This window comes from Oncorhynchus mykiss, chromosome 21, assembly GCF_013265735.2.
Source record: "Oncorhynchus mykiss isolate Arlee chromosome 21, USDA_OmykA_1.1, whole genome shotgun sequence".
Lineage (NCBI taxonomy): Eukaryota > Metazoa > Chordata > Actinopteri > Salmoniformes > Salmonidae > Oncorhynchus > Oncorhynchus mykiss.
Window position 1 is genome coordinate 2,645,697 of NC_048585.1, and position 22,801 is coordinate 2,668,497.

General features: G+C 46.6%; 1 protein-coding gene across 2 annotated transcripts in view; it reads left to right on the top strand.

The window, feature by feature from the left end:
- The window catches only part of LOC110519348 (TBC1 domain family member 15-like), a 78,637-nt gene extending 57,055 nt beyond the window's left edge, over positions 1-21,582 (top strand). Inside the window, exons 11-18 of one of the 2 annotated variants that reach the window (XR_005038455.1) lie at positions 583-699; positions 2,235-2,335; positions 5,231-5,330; positions 7,293-7,390; positions 7,824-7,940; positions 18,826-18,912; positions 20,444-20,865; positions 20,912-21,582. Coding sequence is in view for 1 of the 2 variants with exons in the window: in XM_036956612.1 (XP_036812507.1) it covers positions 583-699; positions 2,235-2,335; positions 5,231-5,330; positions 7,293-7,390; positions 7,824-7,940; positions 18,826-18,912; positions 20,444-20,644 (821 nt within the window). In the remaining variant the exon portion in view is untranslated. Of the gene's footprint in view, positions 1-582; positions 700-2,234; positions 2,336-5,230; positions 5,331-7,292; positions 7,391-7,823; positions 7,941-18,825; positions 18,913-20,443 lie in introns of both variants that reach the window. The other variant, XM_036956612.1, reaches the window with a different exon arrangement.
- The last annotated feature ends 1,219 nt before the right edge of the window (positions 21,583-22,801 follow it).

Genomic DNA, 22,801 nt, shown 5'->3' on the forward strand with positions numbered 1-22,801 from the left:
CCTATGTGCACTAAATAGGGAGCAGGTTGTCATTTGGGACAGGGCCCATGTCAGCCAGGTAATGGGATCTCATCTCCTCCTGATCGTTGAGGAATGATCCATACTGGATCTGGCTGGCTCCTCAATGGACTTGGCATTTCTGTTCTCTCTGTCTCTTTATTCTCTCTCTCTCTCTGAGTCGTCCCCCCCCCCCCCCTGCTATTCAATGGATTGAAATTAGGCTCCGGTTGTAACAGGGTTAGAGTTGTGTGCTCTCTGTAAATGTCAACTGAAATGAATATGGAAATGAGCGGCGGCTTGCACGGAGCAATGCTGAACTGTTGGAAGTGCTGCTGGTCCCATTTCTGATTTCAACTCCTGGCAGTAAACTTTTCGTCTAAGGACAATCAGGCAGACGAGATGTGTGGTGAAGTCGGAGCCTATAATCATAAAGTGTCTCTGAGTTGTGAGGAGTGCGGATCCTACGATCAGGTTCCTTCTGTTCCATGTCATCTGACTCATGATGTTCTTCATGTACATGCAAATGTATTTGGTGAATTAAGGGGATTCTAAGGTCTCTGACTGTGTTGTTTTCCTCCACAGAGAAAGACGTGAACAGGACAGATCGGACCAACACTTTCTATGAAGGACAAGACAACCCAGGACTGATTCTGCTGCACGATGTCCTCATGACCTACTGCATGTATGACTTTGACCTGGGTAAGACCACGCTTGTCATACTGAATGACTTTGACCTGGGTAAGACCACGCTTGTCATACTGAATGACTTTGACCTGGGTAAGACCACACTTGTCATACTGAATGACTTTGACCTGGGTAAGACAAAGCTGGTCATACTGAATGACTTTGACCTGGGTAAGACAAAGCTGGTCATACTGAATGACTTTGACCTGGGTAAGACAAAGCTGGTCATACTGAATGACTTTGACCTGGGCAAGACCACACTTGTCATACTGAATGACTTTGACCTGGGTAAGACAAAGCTGGTCATACTGAATGACTTTGACCTGGGTAAGACCACGCTTGTCATACTGAATGACTTTGACCTGGGTAAGACCACACTTGTCATACTGAATGACTTTGACCTGGGTAAGACAAAGCTGGTCATACTGAATGACCTTGACCTGGGTAAGACAAAGCTGGTCATACTGAATGACTTTGACCTGGGTAAGACAAAGCTGGTCATACTGAATGACTTTGACCTGGGTAAGACAAAGCTGGTCATACTGAATGACTTTGACCTGGGTAAGACAAAGCTGGTCATACTGAATGACTTTCACCTGGGTAAGACCACGCTTGTCATACTGAATGACTTTGACCTGGGTAAGACCACGCTTGTCATACTGAATGACTTTGACCTGGGTAAGACAAAGCTGGTCATACTGAATGACTTTGACCTGGGTAAGACGAAGCTTGTCATACTGAATGACTTTGACCTGGGTAAGACAAAGCTGGTCATACTGAATGACTTTGACCTGGGTAAAACAAAGCTTGTCATATTGAATTACTTTGACCTGGGTAAGACAAAGCTTGTCATACTGAATGACTTTGACCTGGGTAAGACAAAGCTGGTCATACTGAATGACTTTGACCTGGGTAAGACCACGCTTGTCATACTGCATGTACTCGGCCTCTACTGGGTTTTTACTGAGGATTCACCAACAATAAATACTAGATGCCACTCAGCACCAGACGTGATCAGTGGAGGCTGCTGAGGGGAGGACGGCTCATAATAATGGCTGGAACGGAGTGAATGGAACGGCATCAAACACATGGAAACCATGTATTTGATACCATTCCACTGATTCCGCCCCAGTCATTACCACGAGCCTGTCCTCCCCAATTAAGCTGTCACCAACCTCCTGTGGTCAAGATTGTGTTGGAATGAAAACACTCCAGAACTGTTTCAAATCCTCTCTCTGTCACCACCAGGCTTTGGCTGGCTGGCTGACTGGCTGACTTACTGACTTACTTACTGACTGGCTGACTTACTGACTGCCTGACTTACTGACTGCCTGACTGGCTGGCTGGCTGGCTGACTGACTGACTGGCTGGCTGGCTGGCTGGCTGACTTACTGACTGCCTGACTGGCTGGCTGACTGACTTACTGGCTGGCTGGCTGGCTGACTGACTGACTTACTGGCTGGCCGGCCGGTTGGCTGGCTGGCTGGCTGACTTACTGGCTGGCTGACTGACTGGCTGACTGAACCGGGTTGTTTTCTCTCTGTCACCAGGCTATGTCCAGGGTATGAGTGACCTGCTGTCTCCGATCCTCTATGTGATGGAGGACGAGGTGGACGCCTTCTGGTGCTTTGTCTCCTTCATGGACCAGATGGTGAGACTGGCAACATAGAACTAGATATACTAGAACAGACATAACTTAATAAGACCATAGAAATAGGATAGATAAACTAGCAGGGACATAACCTTTTAGTGGTTTGTCTCCTTCATGGACCAGATGGTGAGACTGACAACATAGAGCTAGATATACTAGAACAGACATAACTTAATAAGACCATAGCAATAGGCTAGATAAACTAGCAGGGACATAACCTTTTAGTGGTTTGTCTCCTTCATGGACCAGATGGTGAGACTGACAACATAGAGCTAGATATACTAGAACAGACATAACTTAATAAGACCATAGAAATTGGCTAGATAAACTAGCAGGGACATAACCGTTTAGTGGTTTGTCTCCTTCATGGACCAGATGGGTAAAACCTGAGAACATCTGAATTATTAGAACATACGTAACACAGAAATATAAATACTAGAATGGACAAAGCCCCTCAGACCAAAGCAAATTAAATGAGGATGTCCATTCTAGTCATTCCATGTCTGTGGGTGAGACCTCCACTTACCTCTGTGTTGGTATATGACAGCACAGTTCTTCCTGTTTAATGAGAGAGGGAGGCCAACTAGGTAAGTGTTGGTAGAGTGAGACCTGATTACCTGACCACGCTGGGTTCCCATGGTGCATTTCACAAAGGATGCATCGAAGACCTCGCTCTCATAGCCTCCACCAATAGCTGAGCAGAGCCCTGACACTTTGTGATGTCACTCCAGCTCTATGATTTGTGTTCTGAATTAGTTTCTGTCTGTCTTATTATCCAACTTATTACAACACCATCCAGCTTCCTGTCTGTTACGTTACGACGCCATCCAGCTTCCTGTCTGTTCTGTTAACGACACCATCCAGCTTCCTGTCTTCTGTTACACCATCCAGCTTCCTGTCTTCTGTTACGACACCCTCCAGCTTCCTGTCTTCTGTTACACCATCCAGCTTCCTGTCTGTTCTGTTACGACACCATCCAGCTTCCTGTCTGTTCTGTTACGACACCATCCAGCTTCCTGTCTGTTCTGTTACGACACCATCCAGCTTCCTGTCTGTTCTGTTAACGACACCATCCAGCTTCCTGTCTGTTCTGTTAACGACACCATCCAGCTTCCTGTCTGTTACGTTACGACGCCATCCAGCTTCCTGTCTGTTCTGTTAACGACACCATCCAGCTTCCTGTCTTCTGTTACACCATCCAGCTTCCTGTCTTCTGTTACGACACCATCCAGCTTCCTGTCTGTTCTGTTAACGACACCATCCAGCTTCCTGTCTTCTGTTACACCATCCAGCTTCCTGTCTTCTGTTACGACACCCTCCAGCTTCCTGTCTTCTGTTACACCATCCAGCTTCCTGTCTTCTGTTACGACACCCTCCAGCTTCCTGTCTATTCTGTTACGACACCCTCCAGCTTCCTGTCTATTTTGTTACAACACCCTCCAGCTTCCTGTCTATTCTGTTACGACACCATCCAGCTTCCTGTCTGTTACGACACCATCCAGCTTCCTGTCTGTTACGACACCATCCAGCTTCCTGTCTGTTACGACACCCTCCAGCTTCCTGTCTATTCTGTTACGACACCATCCAGCTTCCTGTCTGTTACGACACCATCCAGCTTCCTGTCTGTTACGACACCATCCAGCTTCCTGTCTGTTATGACACCATCCAGCTTCCTGTCTGTTACGACACCATCCAGCTTCCCGTCTGTTACGACACCATCCAGCTTCCTGTCTGTTACGACACCATCCAGCCTCCTGTCTGTTTCCTCTACTCTTTCCTCCAGATAGCTGCTGAAGTAATTTAAAGGGGACTTCGTGTTCATTAACCATCCATAGCTTTATAGATACTGTAGCCCAGGGCTGGTCTACCCTGGTAAACAGCTACACACAGACACACAGGTTAGGGTAAACAGCAATCATGTTATTATTACTCGGCTGAGTGGTCTTGTACCTGACAGGCCCTTGTTATTCAAAGAAAACCCAAAGACCTTGTCATCTCCAGCACTGTAGCTGTCATCCCACCCATTAATACATCAAACATGGCAACATCAGGGTTATTGATGTAAACGCCTGCCAGAAGGTAAAAGGAAAACTGGTGATTGAGGAGTAGAGAGAATCAATGTGGTGTTATGTGACGGGCTGGCTGGCTGGCTGGCTGGCTGACTGGCTGGCTGGCTGACTGGCTGGCTGGCTGACTGGCTGGCTGGCTGGCTGGCCGACTGGCTGGCTGGCCGACTGGCCGACTGGCCGGCTGGCCGGCTGGCTGGCTGGCTGGCCGACTGGCTGGCTGACTGGCCGAATGACTGACTGGCTGGCCGACTGGCTGGACGGCCGACTGGCTGGCTGGCCGACAGGCTGGCTGGCCGGCCTGCCGGCTGGCTGGCTGACTGGCCGGCTGGCTGAATGCCGGCACGCTTCATCTGGCAGTCCGACGGACTAATCTGGGTTAGGAGGCGGATGCCAAGATGGCACTATGCATGGGGCAGGTAGTGTTAACTGTAAAGTGTGGAGGAGGAGGAATAATTAATACAGAAATGCTTTGTCGAGATCGGTATGGGAAGAACTTGACCGGTCTGCACGGTGCCCTGACCTCAACCCCCAATCAAACAACTTTAGGATGAATTGGAACGCCGACTGCGAGCCAGGCCTAATCTGTGCCCGACCTCACCAATGCTCTTGTGGCTGAATGAAACAAAGTCCCCCACAGCAATGTTCCAACATCTAGTGGAAAGCCTTCCCAGAGGAGTAGAGACTGTTATAGCAACAAAAGGGGGGACCAACTCCATGTTGATGCCCATGATTTTGGAAGGAGATGTTTGACGAGCAGGCGTCCACATAGTGTCCATCGTGTAGTCTGTATCGTGTGAATATATTTCCATTCTGTCTAAATTCTCAGCACCAGAACTTTGAGGAGCAGATGCAGGGAATGAAGACTCAACTGATCCAGCTCAGCACTCTGCTACGACTACTGGACCTGTCCTTCTGGAACTACCTGGGTGAGGGGCGCACACACACACACACACACACACACACACTCTGCTATGACTATTGGACCTGTCCTTCTGGAACTGCCTGGGTGAGGGGTGCACACACACACACTCTGCTACAACTACTGGACCTGTCCTTCTGGAACTACCAGGGTGAGGGGCACACACACACACACACACACACACTGCTACGACTACTGGACCTGTCCTTCTGGAACTACCTGGGTGAGGGGCACACACACACACACACACACACACTGCTACGACTACTGGACCTGTCCTTCTGGAACTACCTGGGTGAGGGGGAACACACACACACACACAGGGCATGCTTTAAAAAAAAAAAAGTCCTTACAGAAAATTACATTTTAGTGTCAATTATTGGAGTCCCGGTAGTCCAGCCCCTCCCTAATGAACAACACCCATTACTGCCATTTAGAATCCACAGAATAGAACGTTCACCGTGACAACGGAACACACATTCATCCTCATCATAAGTGTACTAGATAATCACCTTGATGGAGCCAGTGAAACATTTCCCTTGTGTTTTCTCTCTCTCTCTCACAAGTGCCGACGCCACATTTTGCCTTCGAAAGAAAAACAAGAGTTTATCCGAGTTTGACTAAGACTTTGTAATGAGATAAATATGGTGTGTTCTGTTTTGGAAAAGTCTCCTATTTGCTAGAGGTCACAGGGGGTAGCCGCATCCCTAAACAGTCCCTGATAAGTTGTTTTGAATTAGGCTGTTTAAATGCGGCTAGCGCTACCGTGCAGTCTGATTGGGACCATGTTGATTTATCACCGCGTACTTTATAGTCATTAATTTTCTTGATTAATTTGGGCTCGCTCAGCCACCCTACTAAAACTGGTCTGCTGTTCGTTACCTCGCCCGGATAACAACAACAGCTCCTTCGGAATTTAGAGAGCTTCCAAGAACAATAAACCAAGAAAATTCAATAATATGTAAATGAAATGTGTTATTTATGGCTTTAATTTGAGCTGGAAAGGTTAGATTGAGGGCAGGAAGAGAACCATAGTGATGGACGTTATTGTCTTGTGGGGGGGGGGGGTGAAGGGGAGAAAGAAGAGATAGAGAGGGGACGTAAGAGGCTTAAGGTCTATGATTGGTTGACTTTAATTTACGAGCCTCCTCTTCCTCACTATTGATATTCCTTCAGCTCCTTGATCAGAGATGCTCACAACTCTGACACAATCAGAGTGGATTTAACCCCCTCAGAGATGCTCACAACTCTGACACATTCAGAGTGGATTTAACCCCCTCAGAGATGCTCACAACTCTGACACATTCAGAGTGGATGTAACCCCCTCAGAGATGCTCACAACTCTGACACATTCAGAGTGGATGTAACCCCCTCAGAGATGCTCACAACTCTGACACATTCAGAGTGGATTTAACCCCCTCAGAGATGCTCACAACTCTGACACATTCAGAGTGGATGTAACCCCCTCAGAGATGCTCACAACTCTGACACATTCAGAGTGGATTTAACCCCCTCAGAGATGCTCACAACTCTGACACATTCAGAGTGGATTTAACCCCCTCAGAGATGCTCACAACTCTGACACATCCAGAGTGGATTTAACCCCCTCGGAGATGCTCACAACTCTGACACATTCAGAGTGGATGTAACCCCCTCAGAGATGCTCACAACTCTGACACATTCAGAGTGGATTTAACCCCCTCAGAGATGCTCACAACTCTGACACATTCAGAGTGGATTTAACCCCCTCAGGGACGGTTGGATCTATGCCCAATGGCTTTTCAGCTCATGATGTCTAAAGGCAATACCTGAGATGTTGTCGGGTTCCCTTCATTCTAACCTTATGTTAGAGGCTACCTGTACTTCTGCTAACCTCGTGTGTGTGTGTGTGTGTGTGTGTCCATCTTACAGTGGCCCAGGACTCTGGTCACCTGTACTTCTGCTAACCTTGTGTGTGTGTGTCTTACAGTGGCCCAGGACTCTGGTCACCTGTACTTCTGCTTCCGCTGGCTCCTGATTCGCTTCAAGAGAGAACTGAGTTTCCCTGATGTCCTGCGTCTTTGGGAGGTGAGTCACAGACATTCAAGGCGTTTACCGTTAATCAATTGTCTGTTCTCTAATGATCGATCAGCCCACACAGTCAATGTAGCCAATCAATCAAAGAGGCCAATCAGTCATTACAGTGAGCACTTGATCAATCAGTGGCCTCTCTCTGTCCCCTGACTCTCTGGTCCTGCTGATCCTCAGTCTCTCCTCCTCCTCCTCCTAACTCCCCGTAGATGAATCAGTAACCTGATTAAAAGGCCCGTAGTTTTAGTTTTCATTTCATCATCTCTCCATTCGTCCAGAGGCATTGCGAGGAAACACAAGCCAATTAGCATTAATTTAATTATGTTTCACAGAATCACAACAATTAGTTTGATTTATCAGACGTAATGATGCAGATACTGTATCTCTCACACACACACACCAACTCTGATTGTCTCTGGGTTGACTTCAGGTAATGTGGACCGGGCTGCCGTGCCAGAACTTCCACCTGCTGGTGTGCTGTGCCATCCTGGACTCAGAGAAACACCAGATTATGGAGAAACAATACGGCTTCAATGAGATCCTCAAGGTGTGTGTTATGTTTTGTCTGCATGTGTGTGTTCACTTGTATCTGTCTCTGTGTGAGTGCAAGGTTGGTTGGGGTCAATATTACACTAAATATGACCTGCCCTACCTCCTGAAATAGAAAGGGTCCTTTTAACTCCTATCAGAGGAGAGGGGGGGCGGGGAGGAGGAGAGTGGGGGGGGGGGGGGGGGGAGAAGAGGAGAGAGGGGGGAGAGAAGAGGAGAGGGGGGAGAGAAGAGGAGAGTGGGGGGAGAGAAGAGGAGAGTGGGGGGAGAGAAGAGGAGAGCGGGGGGAGAGAAGAGGAGAGCGGGGGGAGAGAAGAGGAGAGCGGGGGGAGAGAAGAGGAGAGCGGGGGGAGAGAAGAGGAGAGCGGGGGGAGAGGGGGGGAGAGAAGAGGAGAGTGGGGGGGAGAGAAGAGGAGAGCGGGGGGGAGAGAAGAGGACAGGGGGGGAGAGAAGAGGACAGGGGGGAAGAGGAGAGGGGGGAGAGAAGATTAGAGTGGGGGGAGAGAAGAGGAGAGTGGGGGGAGAGAAGAGGAGAGTGGGGGGAGAGAAGAGGAGAGCGGGGGGAGAGAAGAGGAGAGCGGGGGGAGAGAAGAGGAGAGTAGGGGGGAGAGAAGAGGAGAGTGGGGGGAGAGAAGAGGAGCGGGGGGAGAGAAGAGGAGAGTGGGGGGGAGAGAAGAGGAGAGTGGGGGGGAGAGAAGAGGAGAGTGGGGGGGGAGAAGAGGAGAGTGGGGGGGAGAGAAGAGGAGAGTGGGGGGGAGAGAAGAGGAGAGTGGGGGGGAGAGAAGAGGAGAGTGGGGGGGAGAGAAGAGGAGAGTGGGGGGAGAGAAGAGGAGAGGGGGGAGAGAAGAGGAGAGTGGGGGGGAGAGAAGAGGAGAGTGGGGGGAGAGAAGAGGAGAGTAGGGGGGAGAGAAGAGGAGAGTGGGGGGAGAGAAGAGGAGAGTGGGGGGAGAGAAGAGGAGAGGGGGGAGAGAAGAGGAGAGTGGGGGGGGAGAGAAGAGGAGAGTGGGGGGGGGGAGAAGAGGAGAGTGGGGGGGAGAGAAGAGGAGAGTGGGGGGGGGTGAAGAGGAGAGTGGGGGGGAGAGAAGAGGAGAGTGGAGGGGAGAGAAGAGGAGAGTAGGGGGGGAGAGAAGAGGAGAGTGGGGGGAGAGAAGAGGAGAGTGGGGGGGAGAGAAGAGGAGAGTGGAGGGGAGAGAAGAGGAGAGTAGGGGGGGAGAGAAGAGGAGAGTGGAGGGGAGAGAAGAGGAGAGTGGGGGGGAGAGAAGAGGAGAGGGGGGGAGAGAAGAGGAGAGTGGGGGGAGAGAAGAGGAGAGTGGGGACACATTGATGTCTGGTCCCCTCTGTCTTTAAAAGTCTCCATCTAAATGTACTGATGACGGTCAATGAAAACCATAGAACTCGTTTTTCCCCCTGTTTTCTCAGTAGTGGAATGGGATTGTTTTAGTGCATGTTTTTAGTGTCTTTGTATATTGAAAATGACTAATGATGGGTCTGGTAATCTCTCTAGAAATATAGGCTGATGTTATCTTGGCTGTGTCATATACATGATAGCCTGTAAGGATGCTTAGAACCATTTAAATCATTCAACATTTTACCTTGAGGTTACTTCCTGATGTGATCACAGCTGTTCTTTCTGCAGTTGGTAGATGGCTAGTAGATGGTAACCATGGAGACCTTGCAGGCTCTATCTATACGGTAGCTACAACACCAGGTGGGAGACAGTTGGTAGATGGCTAGTAGATGGTAACCATGGAGACCTTGCAGGCTCTATCTATACAGTAGCTACAACACCAGGTGGGAGACAGTTGGTAGATGGCTAGTAGATGGTAACCATGGAGACCTTGCAGGCTCTATCTATACAGTAGCTACAACACCAGGTGGGAGACAGTTGGTAGATGGCTAGTAGATGGTAACCATGGAGACCTTGCAGGCTCTATCTATACAGTAGCTACAACACCAGGTGGGAGACAGTTGGTAGATGGCTAGTAGATGGTAACCATGGAGACCTTGCAGGCTCTATCTATACAGTAGCTACAACACCAGGTGGGAGACAGTTGGTAGATGGCTAGTAGATGGTAACCATGGAGACCTTGCAGGCTCTATCTATACAGTAGCTACAACACCAGGTGGGAGACAGTTGGTAGACGGCTAGTAGATGGTAACCATGGAGACCTTGCAGGCCCTATCTATACAGTAGCTACAACACCAGGTGGGGGAGGGAGGTGGTAGTAGATAGGGGGGGAAAGAGAGTGGGGAGAGTGAGGGGGGGTGTAGGGAGGGATGGAGAGACGGAGAGAAAGTAGGAAGAGTGAGAGGGTAAGAGAGTGGTGAGAGAGAGAGAATGGGCTTTACACTGTGTTTTATGATGACTGAAGGAAGCAGTTAATTATCACCTAGCAGGAGCATGTGGTCTTCTAACTAACAGGCTCTCACTGCCTAGTCACATTACAACACACGTGTGTTATCCACACAGAACACTGGTTTCCCGTGTTGGAGTGTTTATCCGTGTCATCACTTTAGCTCAGGGACGGGCAACTTCGGTGGGGTGGGGGCCACCAAAAAACCTCATCACGAGGGGCCGCAGTGGCTCGCTGGTCTGCATACCTACATCCATATTCACACATGCAGAGTCAGAGCTGGCTCTAGCATTTTGGAGGCCCTAAGCAACATTTTGTTGGGGGGCCCCTGCCACTTTGTGGGCAAAACTTTTTTTTGCTGCCCTCCCCCCTCTTGAAAGCCGGAGAGAGAAAGTTTGACACATTTTGCCATGGGATGGAAAGACATGTTGCAGTGAGAGAATGACCAACAGCCCCAAGTCGACCACAAGTTTTTAATACATTTGCAAAAATGTCTAAACTGTTTTTTTTTTTGTCATTATTTATTTTTTAGTTTACCTTTTTAACTAGGCAAGTCAGTTAAGAACAAATTCTTATTTACAATGACTGAACAGTGGGTTAACTGCCTTGTTCAGGGCAGATTTTTACCTTGTCAGCTCGGGGATTCGATCCAGCAACCTTTCGGTTACTAGTCCAACACTCTCACCACTGGGGCTACCTTCCGCCCCATTCAGTACTATGATCACACCATTTCCATTTATTACAGGACACTGATAATAACTTGTCCACTGGAGCTGTTGGCTTCTGTTTCAACTTTCTCCTTCTGGTTCCTGAGAGAGTGATGGCACAACACTTGCAAAGTAAAAATAAACACCAAAACACAACAGCATTTAACAACGTGTTAAGATATGCATGACAACATGACAACATGACAACATGACAACATGACAACATGACAACATTTCCAACTCTGTCTTCGCCTGACTTTGTCTTCAGGACACTTTTCTGCTGGATTCCACCAAAATGAAAGCCCTAAAAAGCCTCCTCATGCTTTCACCCCGTCTTCACCATCAGAACACAGGTTCAGAGAGCGGTTCCCAAGCCATGGCATCCTCACTTTGCTCCCCATCTCCTTCTCTGTCACCTGATGGGCAGGTCACCTGATAGGCAGGTCACTTGGTAGGCAGGTCACCTGGTGGGCAGGTCACCTGGTGGGCAGGTCACCTGGTGGGCAGGTCACCTGGTGGGCAGGTCACCTGATGGGCAGGTCACCTGATGGGCAGGTCACCTGGTGGGCAGGTCACCTGGTGGGCAGGTCACCTGATGGGCAGGTCACCTGGTGGGCAGGTCACCTGGTGGGCAGGTCACCTGGTGGGCAGGTCACCTGATGGGCAGGTCACCTGATGGGCAGGTCACCTGATGGGCAGGTCACCTGATGGGCAGGTCACCTGGTGGGCAGGTCACCTGGTGGGCAGGTCACCTGGTGGGCAGGTCACCTGATGGGCAGGTCACCTGATGGGCAGGTCACCTGATGGGCAGGTCACCTGGTGGGCAGGTCACCTGATGGGCAGGTGCGTAATCCTAATCAACGTTACATCCTCTTGAGGTAACTCAGCACTGGATAGACTTTCACATGAATGCCTCCAACATGTTGTTTAAAGTACCATCTCTCCTTTTCATCTGATCCATTAACCAATAAAGCAGCTCACCCAACTATGGGGTTTAAAGTGGCTCCCAGACCCAACCTATCTGCATGTCTACAGTGGCATCTAGTCTTTCTCTCTCATTAGCTCCACTTCCTCTGTCATCTTCAAGCTCACACATTATGCAACTGGACCTCACTTCACGGGAGAACTGTAAACCCACTGAGGAGAGACATGACGATCTTTACTGCTGCAGGTGCTGTAAGGAATACTGTGGACCAGAACAACACTGAGTCCTCATAAACTGATATCCTAACAATGCTACTAAAGTAACTACTGTTATTACTAACATGACTCCTGACCTTAACCTCCTCCACTTACTGTCCTGAGAATAACTACTGTTATTACTAACATGACTCCTGACCTTAACCTCCTCCACTTACTGTCCTGAGAATAACTACTGTTATTACTAACATGACTCCTGACCTTAACCTCCTCCACTTACTGTCCTGAGAATAACTACTGCATGTAATCTGTCAAGTGTTCACTGGCTGTTAGAAATGAGGAAAGAGTAATGACGTTGTACCTCACAACCTAACATCCTAACAACCTCACATCCTAACAACCTAACAACCTCACAACCTAACATCCTAACAACCTAACATCCTAACAACCTCACAACCTAACAACCTCACATCCTAACAACCTCACAACCTAACATCCTAACATCCTAACAACCTCACAACCTCACAACCTCACATCCTAACAACCTAACATCCTAACAACCTCACATCCTAACAACCTCACAACCTAACATCCTAACAACCTCACATCCTAACATCCTAACAACCTCACATCCTAACATCCTAACAACCTCACAACCTAACAACCTCACATCCTAACAACCTCACAACCTAACATCCTAACAACCTCACATCCTAACATCCTAACAACCTCACATCCTAACATCCTAACAACCTCACATCCTAACATCCTAACAACCTAACATCCTAACAACCTCACATCCTAACATCCTAACAACCTCACATCCTAACATCCTAACAACCTCACATCCTAACATCCTAACAACCTAACATCCTAACAACCTCACAACCTCACATCCTAACAACCTCACATCCTAACAACCTCACATCCTAACATCCTAACAACCTAACATCCTAACAACCTCACAACCTCACAACCTAACATCCTAACAACCTCACAACCTCACAGGTTTCTGGAAAGTTGACAATAGTGTCCGAAATGCCAACACGATCTCTGCTACTCTCACCATGATCTGGGTCTGTGTAATAGTCTCTATATTGGGCACAGTTAGCTGTCCTCCCTCTCCTACGAGCCATCTCCTGTAACAACATACACAGTCTCTGTGGATGATCCCATTCTATCACCCCCATCACCTTCCATCCCACTTAAGTCTGATGTAAACATTCTGTCACCTTCCATCCCACTTAAGTCTGATGTAAACATTCTGTCACCTTCCATCCCACTTAAGTCTGATGGTAACATTCTGTCACCTTCCATCCCACTTAAGTCTGATGTAAACATTCTGTCACCTTCCATCCCACTTAAGTCTGATGGTAACATTCTGTCTCAATCACAGGCCCCATGTGTACCTCACTTCCTGCTACAGATACATTTACACATATATCATTCCATCTAACCCGTAACACTATAGTCACTACTCCTAATGCACTTCCACAGTTATAAACATACTAAAACATTCCTAAATCAATTAGTCAATATCCCTCAGTCCCTCCTCCTAGAACAATGATCAGTCTTATGTTCCACGACACCTAAAAAACCTATTGACTTGAACAGGGAAGAGAGAAAGAGTCTGTTTAATAATTCACACCGGCCTTGATGCTACTAGGACTGGGGACAGAACCGTCACTCCGTTACGTTCTATGGCCTTGTGATACGGGTCTCCATGCCGTCTCCTTCATTTTCATCCTTGGCTGTTATCGCAAGACACAGACTATGAACCTTGTGTGCAATTAATTATACCGTATCGTCCAGCAATCTGAATGTATGATGCGATTTAACATTAATATTCTGATGACATGGTAAAACAGAAGAGAACAGAAATGGTTGACCCGAGCGATCATCCAGTGAGTTCTCCAATAACCTCTCTCTCGGAGGACACTTAAAGGTAAGGTTTCTAGAGCCTTCCTGGGGCCTAATACATTTTAGCAGTGTCCCCACTCCTCCAGTTTGAGAGCAACTCTCTCTCTCACTGTAGCCGAATCATAACTAAAACATTTTAATAAATTATCCAACCCAAATTTAGAATGACACTTCTTAGTGCTTTACTTTGAGTCTTCTCAATCTAGCACACATCATCCCGGTTAGAATGTACATTTATAAATGGGAACTCTTTATTGCCGGTAATAACTCTTCTCAATACAGCCCCCCTTTTGTCCCTGTTTTCCTGTCGCGAGTGGCCTGGTAATGACAGATCGGTATCTCAATGCGTACTTAGTCTCAATTGTTCAGTGTGTAGACCTCCCTTCTCCCGGCACTTATCATTCTAGCGTCTTCTTCAGATGGCGTTGCAGTTCATCTTCCCATGTAACTCTTGCCTGTCGCGTTAGTTGCCCTTGATAAAGTCCCGATTTCAATGTAAAGTAATGTTTTACTAATACAAGTCTGAGCCACTATTTTTTTTATTTTACCTTTATTTAACCAGGCAAGTCAGTTAAGAACAAATAATTATTTTCAATGACGGCCTAGGAACAGTGGGTTAACTGCCTGTTCAGAACGACAGATTTGTACCTTGTCAGCTCAGGGGGTTTGAACTTGCAACCTTCCGGTTACTAGTCCAACGCTCTAACCACTAGGCTACCCCGCCTCTAACCACTAGGCTACCCCGCCTCTAACCACTAGTCTACCCCGCCTCTAACCACTAGGCTACCCTGTCTGGTCAATTTCTCTCATCAGCACGCTAGCAAGAGAAGTTTCTCTCTCTCTCCATGCTGACTCCACATGCGCGGTCTCAGCGCCCCTGCCGCCTGCACCCAGGTTTGGCTCGGACACAGATAAGTGTTAAAGGTCACCGTCACTTAGAGCGCCTTTGTCTCTCTTTCTGCAGCCCGTTTGGGAGGGTTTTGAGGTTCACACACACCGTTTGTGGCCAAATGATTCCTACATGCATTAAGACACCATCTGACGTCACCTTCCATGATCACCTAAAGAGAGGACCGATCACCTAAAGAGAGGACCGATCACCTAAAGAGAGGACCGATCACCTAAAGAGAGGACCGATCACCTAAAGAGAGGCCCGATCACCTAAAGAGAGGACAGATCACCTAAAGAGAGGACAGATCACCTAAAGAGAGGACAGATCACCTAAAGAGAGGACAGATCACCTAAAGAGAGGACCGATCACCTAAAGAGAGGACCGATCACCTAAAGAGAGGGCCGATCACCTAAAGAGAGGACCGATCACCTAAAGAGAGGACCGATCACCTAAAGAGAGGACCGATCACCTAAAGAGAGGACCGATCACCTAAAGAGAGGACAGATCACCTAAAGAGAGGACAGATCACCTAAAGAGAGGACAGATCACCTAAAGAGAGGACCGATCACCTAAAAAGAGGACCGATCACCTAAAGAGAGGACAGATCAGAACAACAGTTTTAGTTCATTTCTGTTTCAGGAAATCCAGACAAGCTTTGACTAAATGACAATTTATAACATTCCCAATTTTCTTAACAGCATTTTCTCTACGACAAATGTCAAATAACACAACAACATACTGTTACTGTTGAAACCGTTTTTCCAACTTAGTTCATACTCCCTTATTTTACTGGCTACCTCTCTGAAGAGTTACCAGGTCAGGGAGTTAACACCCCAACACTCCCTTATTTTACTGGCTACCTCTCTGAAGAGTTGCCAGGTCAGGGAGTTAGCACCCCAACACTCCCTTATTTTACTGGCTACCTCTCTGAAGAGTTACCAGGTCAGGGAGTTAGCACCCTAACCCATCGGGGGGAACCCCAACACTCCATTAGACCCAATCTGGTGAAATTGGTATCAAAACAAAGAAATTAATGAAATCAGCAATACACACATCACACTCCATTTCATGAAATCAGCAATACACACATCACACTCCATTTGGGGCAACCCTCATTAACATACATTGTTATTTCTATGAGCAGACTGAACAAAATACATCTGTATATTTACCCAAAGACCAGGACCCTGGGAACTGGTCGTTTCCACTTTGAACACAAAAAATAACACTGCATGTTAACTCAAAAATAAACAAATTTGAATACCCAATCATCTTAGAATTACAAATCTTGATAATTGTTTATTTTATTTATTTAACCTTTATTTAACTAGGCAAGTCATAACTCCATAAGGAAATAATGGTACCTCATTAAGTGATGGTAGAATAGAGACGGGTGTTTCTCATTCATTTTGTAATTAAATCCCACATGTCCCCTTCATTGATCAAACACCGCTATGTAAAATGTTCCTGTCCCGCTGCTCTCTAGAGCATTGGTTGTTGCTCTCTAGAGGATTGGTTGCTGCTCTCTAGAGGATTGGTTGTTGCTCTCTAGAGGATTGGTTGTTGCTCTCTAGAGGATTGGTTTTTGCTCTCTAGAGGATTGGTTGTTGCTCTCTAGAGGATTGGTTGTTGCTCTCTAGAGGATTGGTTGCTGCTCTCTAGAGGATTGGTTGCTGCTCTCTAGAGGATTGGTTGTTGCTCTCTAGAGGATTGGTTGTTGCTCTCTAGAGGATTGGTTGTTGCTCTCTAGGGGATTGGTTGTTGCTCTCTAGAGGATTGGTTGCTGCTCTCTAGAGGATTGGTTGTTGCTCTCTAGAGGATTGGTTGTTGCTCTCTAGAGGATTGGTTGTTGCTCTCTAGAGGATTGGTTGTTGCTCTCTAGAGGATTGGTTGTTGCTCTCTAGAGGATTGGTTGTTGCTCTCTAGAGGATTGGTTGCTGCTCTCTAGAGGATTGGTTGTTGCTCTCTAGAGGATTGGTTGTTGCTCTCTAGAGGATTGGTTGCTGCTCTCTAGAGGATTGGTTGTTGCTCTCTAGAGGATTGGTTGCTGCTCTCTAGAGGATTGGTTGCTGCTCTCTAGAGGATTGGTTGTTGCTCTCTAGAGGATTGGTTGTTGCTCTCTAGAGGATTGGTTGTTGCTCTCTAGAGGATTGGTTGTTGCTCTCTAGAGGATTGGTTGTTGCTCTCTAGAGGATTGGTTGTTGCTCTCTAGAGGATTGGTTGCTGCTCTCTAGAGGATTGGTTGCTGCTCTCTAGAGGATTGGTTGCTGCTCTCTAGAGGGTTGGTTGCTGCTCTCTAGAGGATTGGTTGTTGCTCTCTAGAGGATTGGTTGTTGCCCTCTAGAGGATTGGTTGTTGCCCTCTAGAGGATTGGTTGCTGCTCTCTAGAGGATTGGTTGCTGCTCTCTAGAGGATTGGTTTTTGCTCTCTAGAGGATTGGTTGTTGCTCTCTAGAGGATTGGTTGCTGCTCTCTAGAGGATTGGTTGTTGCTCTCTAGAGGATTGGTTGTTGCTCTCTAGAGGATTGGTTGTTGCTCTCTAGAGGGTTGGTTGCTGCTCTCTAGAGGATTGGTTGCTGCTCTCTAGAGGATTGGTTGCTGCTCTCTAGAGGATTGGTTGCTGCTCTCTAGAGGATTGGTTGCTGCTCTCTAGAGGATTGGTTGTTGCTCTCTAGAGGATTGGTTGTTGCTCTCTAGAGGATTGGTTGTTGCTCTCTAGAGGATTGGTTGTTGCTCTCTAGAGGATTGGTTGTTGCTCTCTAGAGGATTGGTTGTTGCTCTCTAGAGGATTGTTTTTTGCTCTCTAGAGGATTGGTTGTTGCTCTCTAGAGGATTGGTTGTTGCTCTCTAGAGGATTGGTTGTTGCTCTCTAGAGGATTGGTTGCTGCTCTCTAGAGGATTGGTTGTTGCTCTCTAGAGGATTGGTTGTTGCTCTTAAGTATTTGTTTTGCTAATCAAAACACCAGTCTGAACGTCAACATTGAGTTCCTCTGTCCAGTGTCTGTGTTCTTTTGCACATCTTAATCTTTTCTTTTCATTGGCCAGTCTGAGATATGGCTTTTTCTTTGCAACTCTGCCTAGAAAGCCAGCATCCCGGAGTCGCCTCTTCACTGTTGACGTTGAGACTGGTGTTTTGCGGGTACTATTTAATGGAGCTGCCAGTTGAGGACGTGTGAGGCGTCTGTTTCTTAAACTACACACACTAATGTACTTGTCCTCTTGCTCAGTTGTGCACCGGGGCCTCCAACTCCTCTTTCTATTCTGGTTAGAGCCAGTTTGCGTTGTTCTGTGACGGGAGGAGTACACAGCGTTGTACGAGATGTTAAGTTTCTTGGCAATTTCTCTCATGGAATAGCCTTAATTTCTCAGAACAAGAATAGACTGACGAGTTTCAGAAGAAATTACCATTTTGAGCCTGTAATTGAACCCACAAATGTTGATGCTCCAGATACTCAACTAGTTTAAAAAGGCCAGTTTTATTGCTTTTTTAAATCAGTTCAATAGTTTTCAGCTGTGCTAACATAATTGCAAAAGGGTTATGATAAACTTGGATTGGCTAACACAACGTGCCATTGAAACACAGGAGTGATGGTTCCTGATAACGGGCCTAATTTAGATATTCCATAAAAAAATCAGCCGTTTCCAGCAACAATAGTCATTTACAACATTAACAGTGTCTACACTGTATTTCTGATCAGTTTGATGTTAGTTTAAATGGACAAAAAAAATTGCTTTTTAAAAAAAAAGGACGTTTTTAAGTGACCCCGCAGTTTTGAACACTTAGAGTATGTTTTACTGATCTGCCCGTCTGTTACCCATCTCTGCTTTAGCAAGTCACTGATCAAATAATTTTCTCCTCCCTTCTTTCCAGCTCATAAATGAACTGCCGATGAAACTGGACATCGTGGCCATCCTCAACAAAGCTGAAGCTATATGCCTGCAGCTGAAGAGTTGTAAGGTATGTATCCCAAGATAGGACATCTATCTATCTTCAGAACGCTTGTGCTTCCAGTATATTCTGAAATACAATGCATGGGTTTTGAGAAGCTCACCCATCCGGCTCGAAGGACCAATGCATGGGTTTTGAGAAGCTCACCCATCCGGCTCGAAGGACCAATGCATGGGTTTTGAGAAGCTCACCCATCCGGCTCGAAGGACCAATGCATGGGTTTTGAGAACCTCAGCCATCCGGCTCGAAGGACCATGTTAAATAATGGAGGGTTTGCCGAGTGTTGGAGAGGGAAAGGAAGTGGGATACAATTGGTTTGTGCTGTTTCCAGTCGTAGGGTGTGAAAGGGGGGTTTTCAACACAACCCTCGTTAACTTGTTTGTTTAGTCCGACAATATCTTCATAGAATTTACCCAACAGTCGTAGAAACACACAGGGGGTATGAATGAATGCAGTTGAATCTAACCCTCATTCAAAAAAACCTGTCTGTGACATATATGTTTTTAATATTTATTTTGATTTATTTTATTAAAAAAATAACAAAACTGTGTAGGATTTCCTCAACTTGGTGGTATAACAATATACACAAGGTGTATGAAATAAATGCAGTTGAAACTAAACCTCATTAAAACTGTGTCTGTGACACACGTTTTTAATAGTTTCCTCTGATGAGGTCCTTGTAGGATGTGTCCCAACTGCGTGGCAGAACATTAGATACCTTCAGAATGTTTGTTCCTGTATTCTGAAACACTTACTGAACTTGCTACTCTTGTTTTTTTCAAATGTCTTTTTACTGTTGTTTTATTTCTTTACTTACACACACACACACACACACACACACACACACACACCTTTTTTCCCGCACCATTGGTTAGAGTAAGCATTTCACTGTAAGGTCTACTACACATGTTGTATTCAGCATTTCACTGTAAGGTCTACTACACCTGTTGTATTCAGCATTTCACTGTAAGGTCTACTACACCTGTTGTATTCTGCATTTCACTGTAAGGTCTACTACACCTGTTGTATTCAGCATTTCACTGTAAGGTCTACTACACCTGTTGTATTCAGCATTTCACTGTAAGGTCTACTACACCTGTTGTATTCAGCATTTCACTGTGAGGTCTACTACACCTGTTGTATTCAGCATTTCACTGTAAGGTCTACTACACCTGTTGTATTCAGCATTTCACTGTAAGGTCTACTGCACCTGTTGTATTCAGCATTTCACTGTGAGGTCTACTACACCTGTTGTATTCGGCATTTCACTGTGAGGTCTACTACACCTGTTGTATTCAGCATTTCACTGTGAGGTCTACTACACCTGTTGTATTCAGCATTTCACTGTAAGGTCTACTACACCTGTTGTATTCAGCATTTCACTGTAAGGTCTACTACACCTGTTGTATTCGGCGTACGTGACAAATAAACTTTGATTTGATTTGATTGTACCTATATTCATAGCTAACACTCTTCAACACCTTGTTATTGACCTCTGGTTCCAACCAGATCGTTAACCTGATGTTTATTATCTGTGTAGGATTTGCCCAACTCCGTGGTTGAGATGCTTGGATTCATCGACGGCACAGACACGGAGTCATCATCCCAGTCAGAGGACACTGAGAGAACGAACAGACCAGACTCTCCGGAACCTTCTACACCGCCAGACGACCAGCAGGACTTAGTCTCTGAGGACGACCCCAGCGGCAACAACGGGACACTCACGGGACGCAGCGCGTGACGTTTACATATCGTTGCCAGCCTGGCTGACAGTGGTCGCTCACCCAGTGAGAGATTTGGTTCTGGTGGCTGAGACGAGGCTCACAGCCTAGTGGAAAAAAGGTGGATTGCCTCTCTCCCACCTTGTAATGATTCTCTGTCTGTTAATCATCTAATTTGTCTTGTTCGAGGGTGGTCTTTGAGTTTTTTAGGATATTGTTCCTTATTGCCCCTGACTCCTAGGTATTTAGTGTTCAGCAGATTGTTCCTTATTGCCCCTGACTCCAAGGTATTTAGTGTTCAGCAGATTGTTCCTTATTGCCCCTGACTCCTAGGTATTTAGTGTTCAGCAGATTGTTCCTTATTGCCCCTGACTCCAAGGTATTTAGTGTTCAGCAGATTGTTCCTTATTGCCCCTGACTCCAAGGTATTTAGTGTTCAGCAGATTGTTCCTTATTGCCCCTGACTCCAAGGTATTTAGTGTTCAGCAGATTGTTCCTTATTGCCCCTGACTCCAAGGTATTTAGTGTTCAGCAGATTGTTCCTTATTACCTTGACTTGACTTGTTAATCGCTCCTGAATCGTGTGAATAGTCAAATGTAATGCTGAAGTAGTTAACATTTAAATAGAGGTGGAAGGGCTGAGGAATGGATAAGGTTTTATATAAACAGGGCTTATTATATCTCACCGTAGTATTCAGCTAATAGGAGCCCTACTGCAGGTGTAATTCAATTATAACTATTTCATGAAGATGTGGTTGTATTGTCTCAAGGCAAGGCCACTCTCCTCTACCAAATGAAAAGGATTTTCTGCCCTGCAGCCTATTGACATGGATTTTACACAGTGTACAAAAACATTAAGAACACCTGATCTTTACATAACATAGACTGACCAGGTGAATCGATGACATAGACTGACCAGGTGAATCCATGACATAGACTGACCAGGTGAATCCATGACATAGACTGACCAGGTGAATGCATGACATAGACTGACCAGGTGAATCCATGACATAGACTGACCAGGTGAATCCATGACATAGACTGACCAGGTGAATCCATGACATAGACTGACCAGGTGAATCCATGACATAGACTGACCAGGTGAATCCATGACATAGACTGACCAGGTGAATCCATGACATAGACTGACCAGGTGAATCCATGACATAGACTGACCAGGTGAATCCATGACATAGACTGACCAGGTGAATCCATGACATAGACTGACCAGGTGAATCCATGACATAGACTGACCAGGTGAATCCATAACATAGACTGACCAGGTGAATCCATGACATAGACCGACCAGGTGAATCCATGATGTAGACTGACCAGGTGAATCCATGACGTAGACTGACCAGGTGAATCCATGACGTAGACTGACCAGGTGAATCCATGACATAGACTGACCAGGTGAATCCATGACATAGACTGACCAGGTGAATCCATGACATAGACTGACCAGGTGAATCCATGACATAGACTGACCAGGTGAATCCATGACATAGACTGACCAGGTGAATCCATGACAGACTGACCAGGTGAATCCATGACATAGACTGACCAGGTGAATCCATGACATAGACTGACCAGGTGAATCCATGACATAGACTGACCAGGTGAATCCATGACATAGACTGACCAGGTGAATCCATGACGTAGACTGACCAGGTGAATCCATGACGTAGACTGACCAGGTGAATCCATGACGTAGACTGACCAGGTGAATCCATGACGTAGACTGACCAGGTGAATCCATGACGTAGACTGACCAGGTGAATCCATGACATAGACTGACCAGGTGAATCCAGGTGAAAGATATGATCCCTTATTGATGTCACTTGTTAAATCCTCTTCAATCAGTGTAGATGAAGGTGGAGGTGACAGGTTAAAGAAGGAGGGTTAAGCCTTGAGACATGGATTGTGTGCCATTCAGATGGTGAAGGGTCAAGACAAAATATTGAAGTGCCTTTGAACGGGGTATGGTAGTAGGCGCCAGCCGCACCAGTTTAAGTGTGTGAAGAACTGCAACGCTGCTGGATTTTTCAACAGTTTCCGTGTGTATTAACAATGGTCCACCATCCAAAGGACATTCAGCCAACTTGAGACAACTGTGGGAAACACTGGAGTCAACATGGACCAGCATCCCTGTGGAACGCTTTCGACACCTTGTAGAG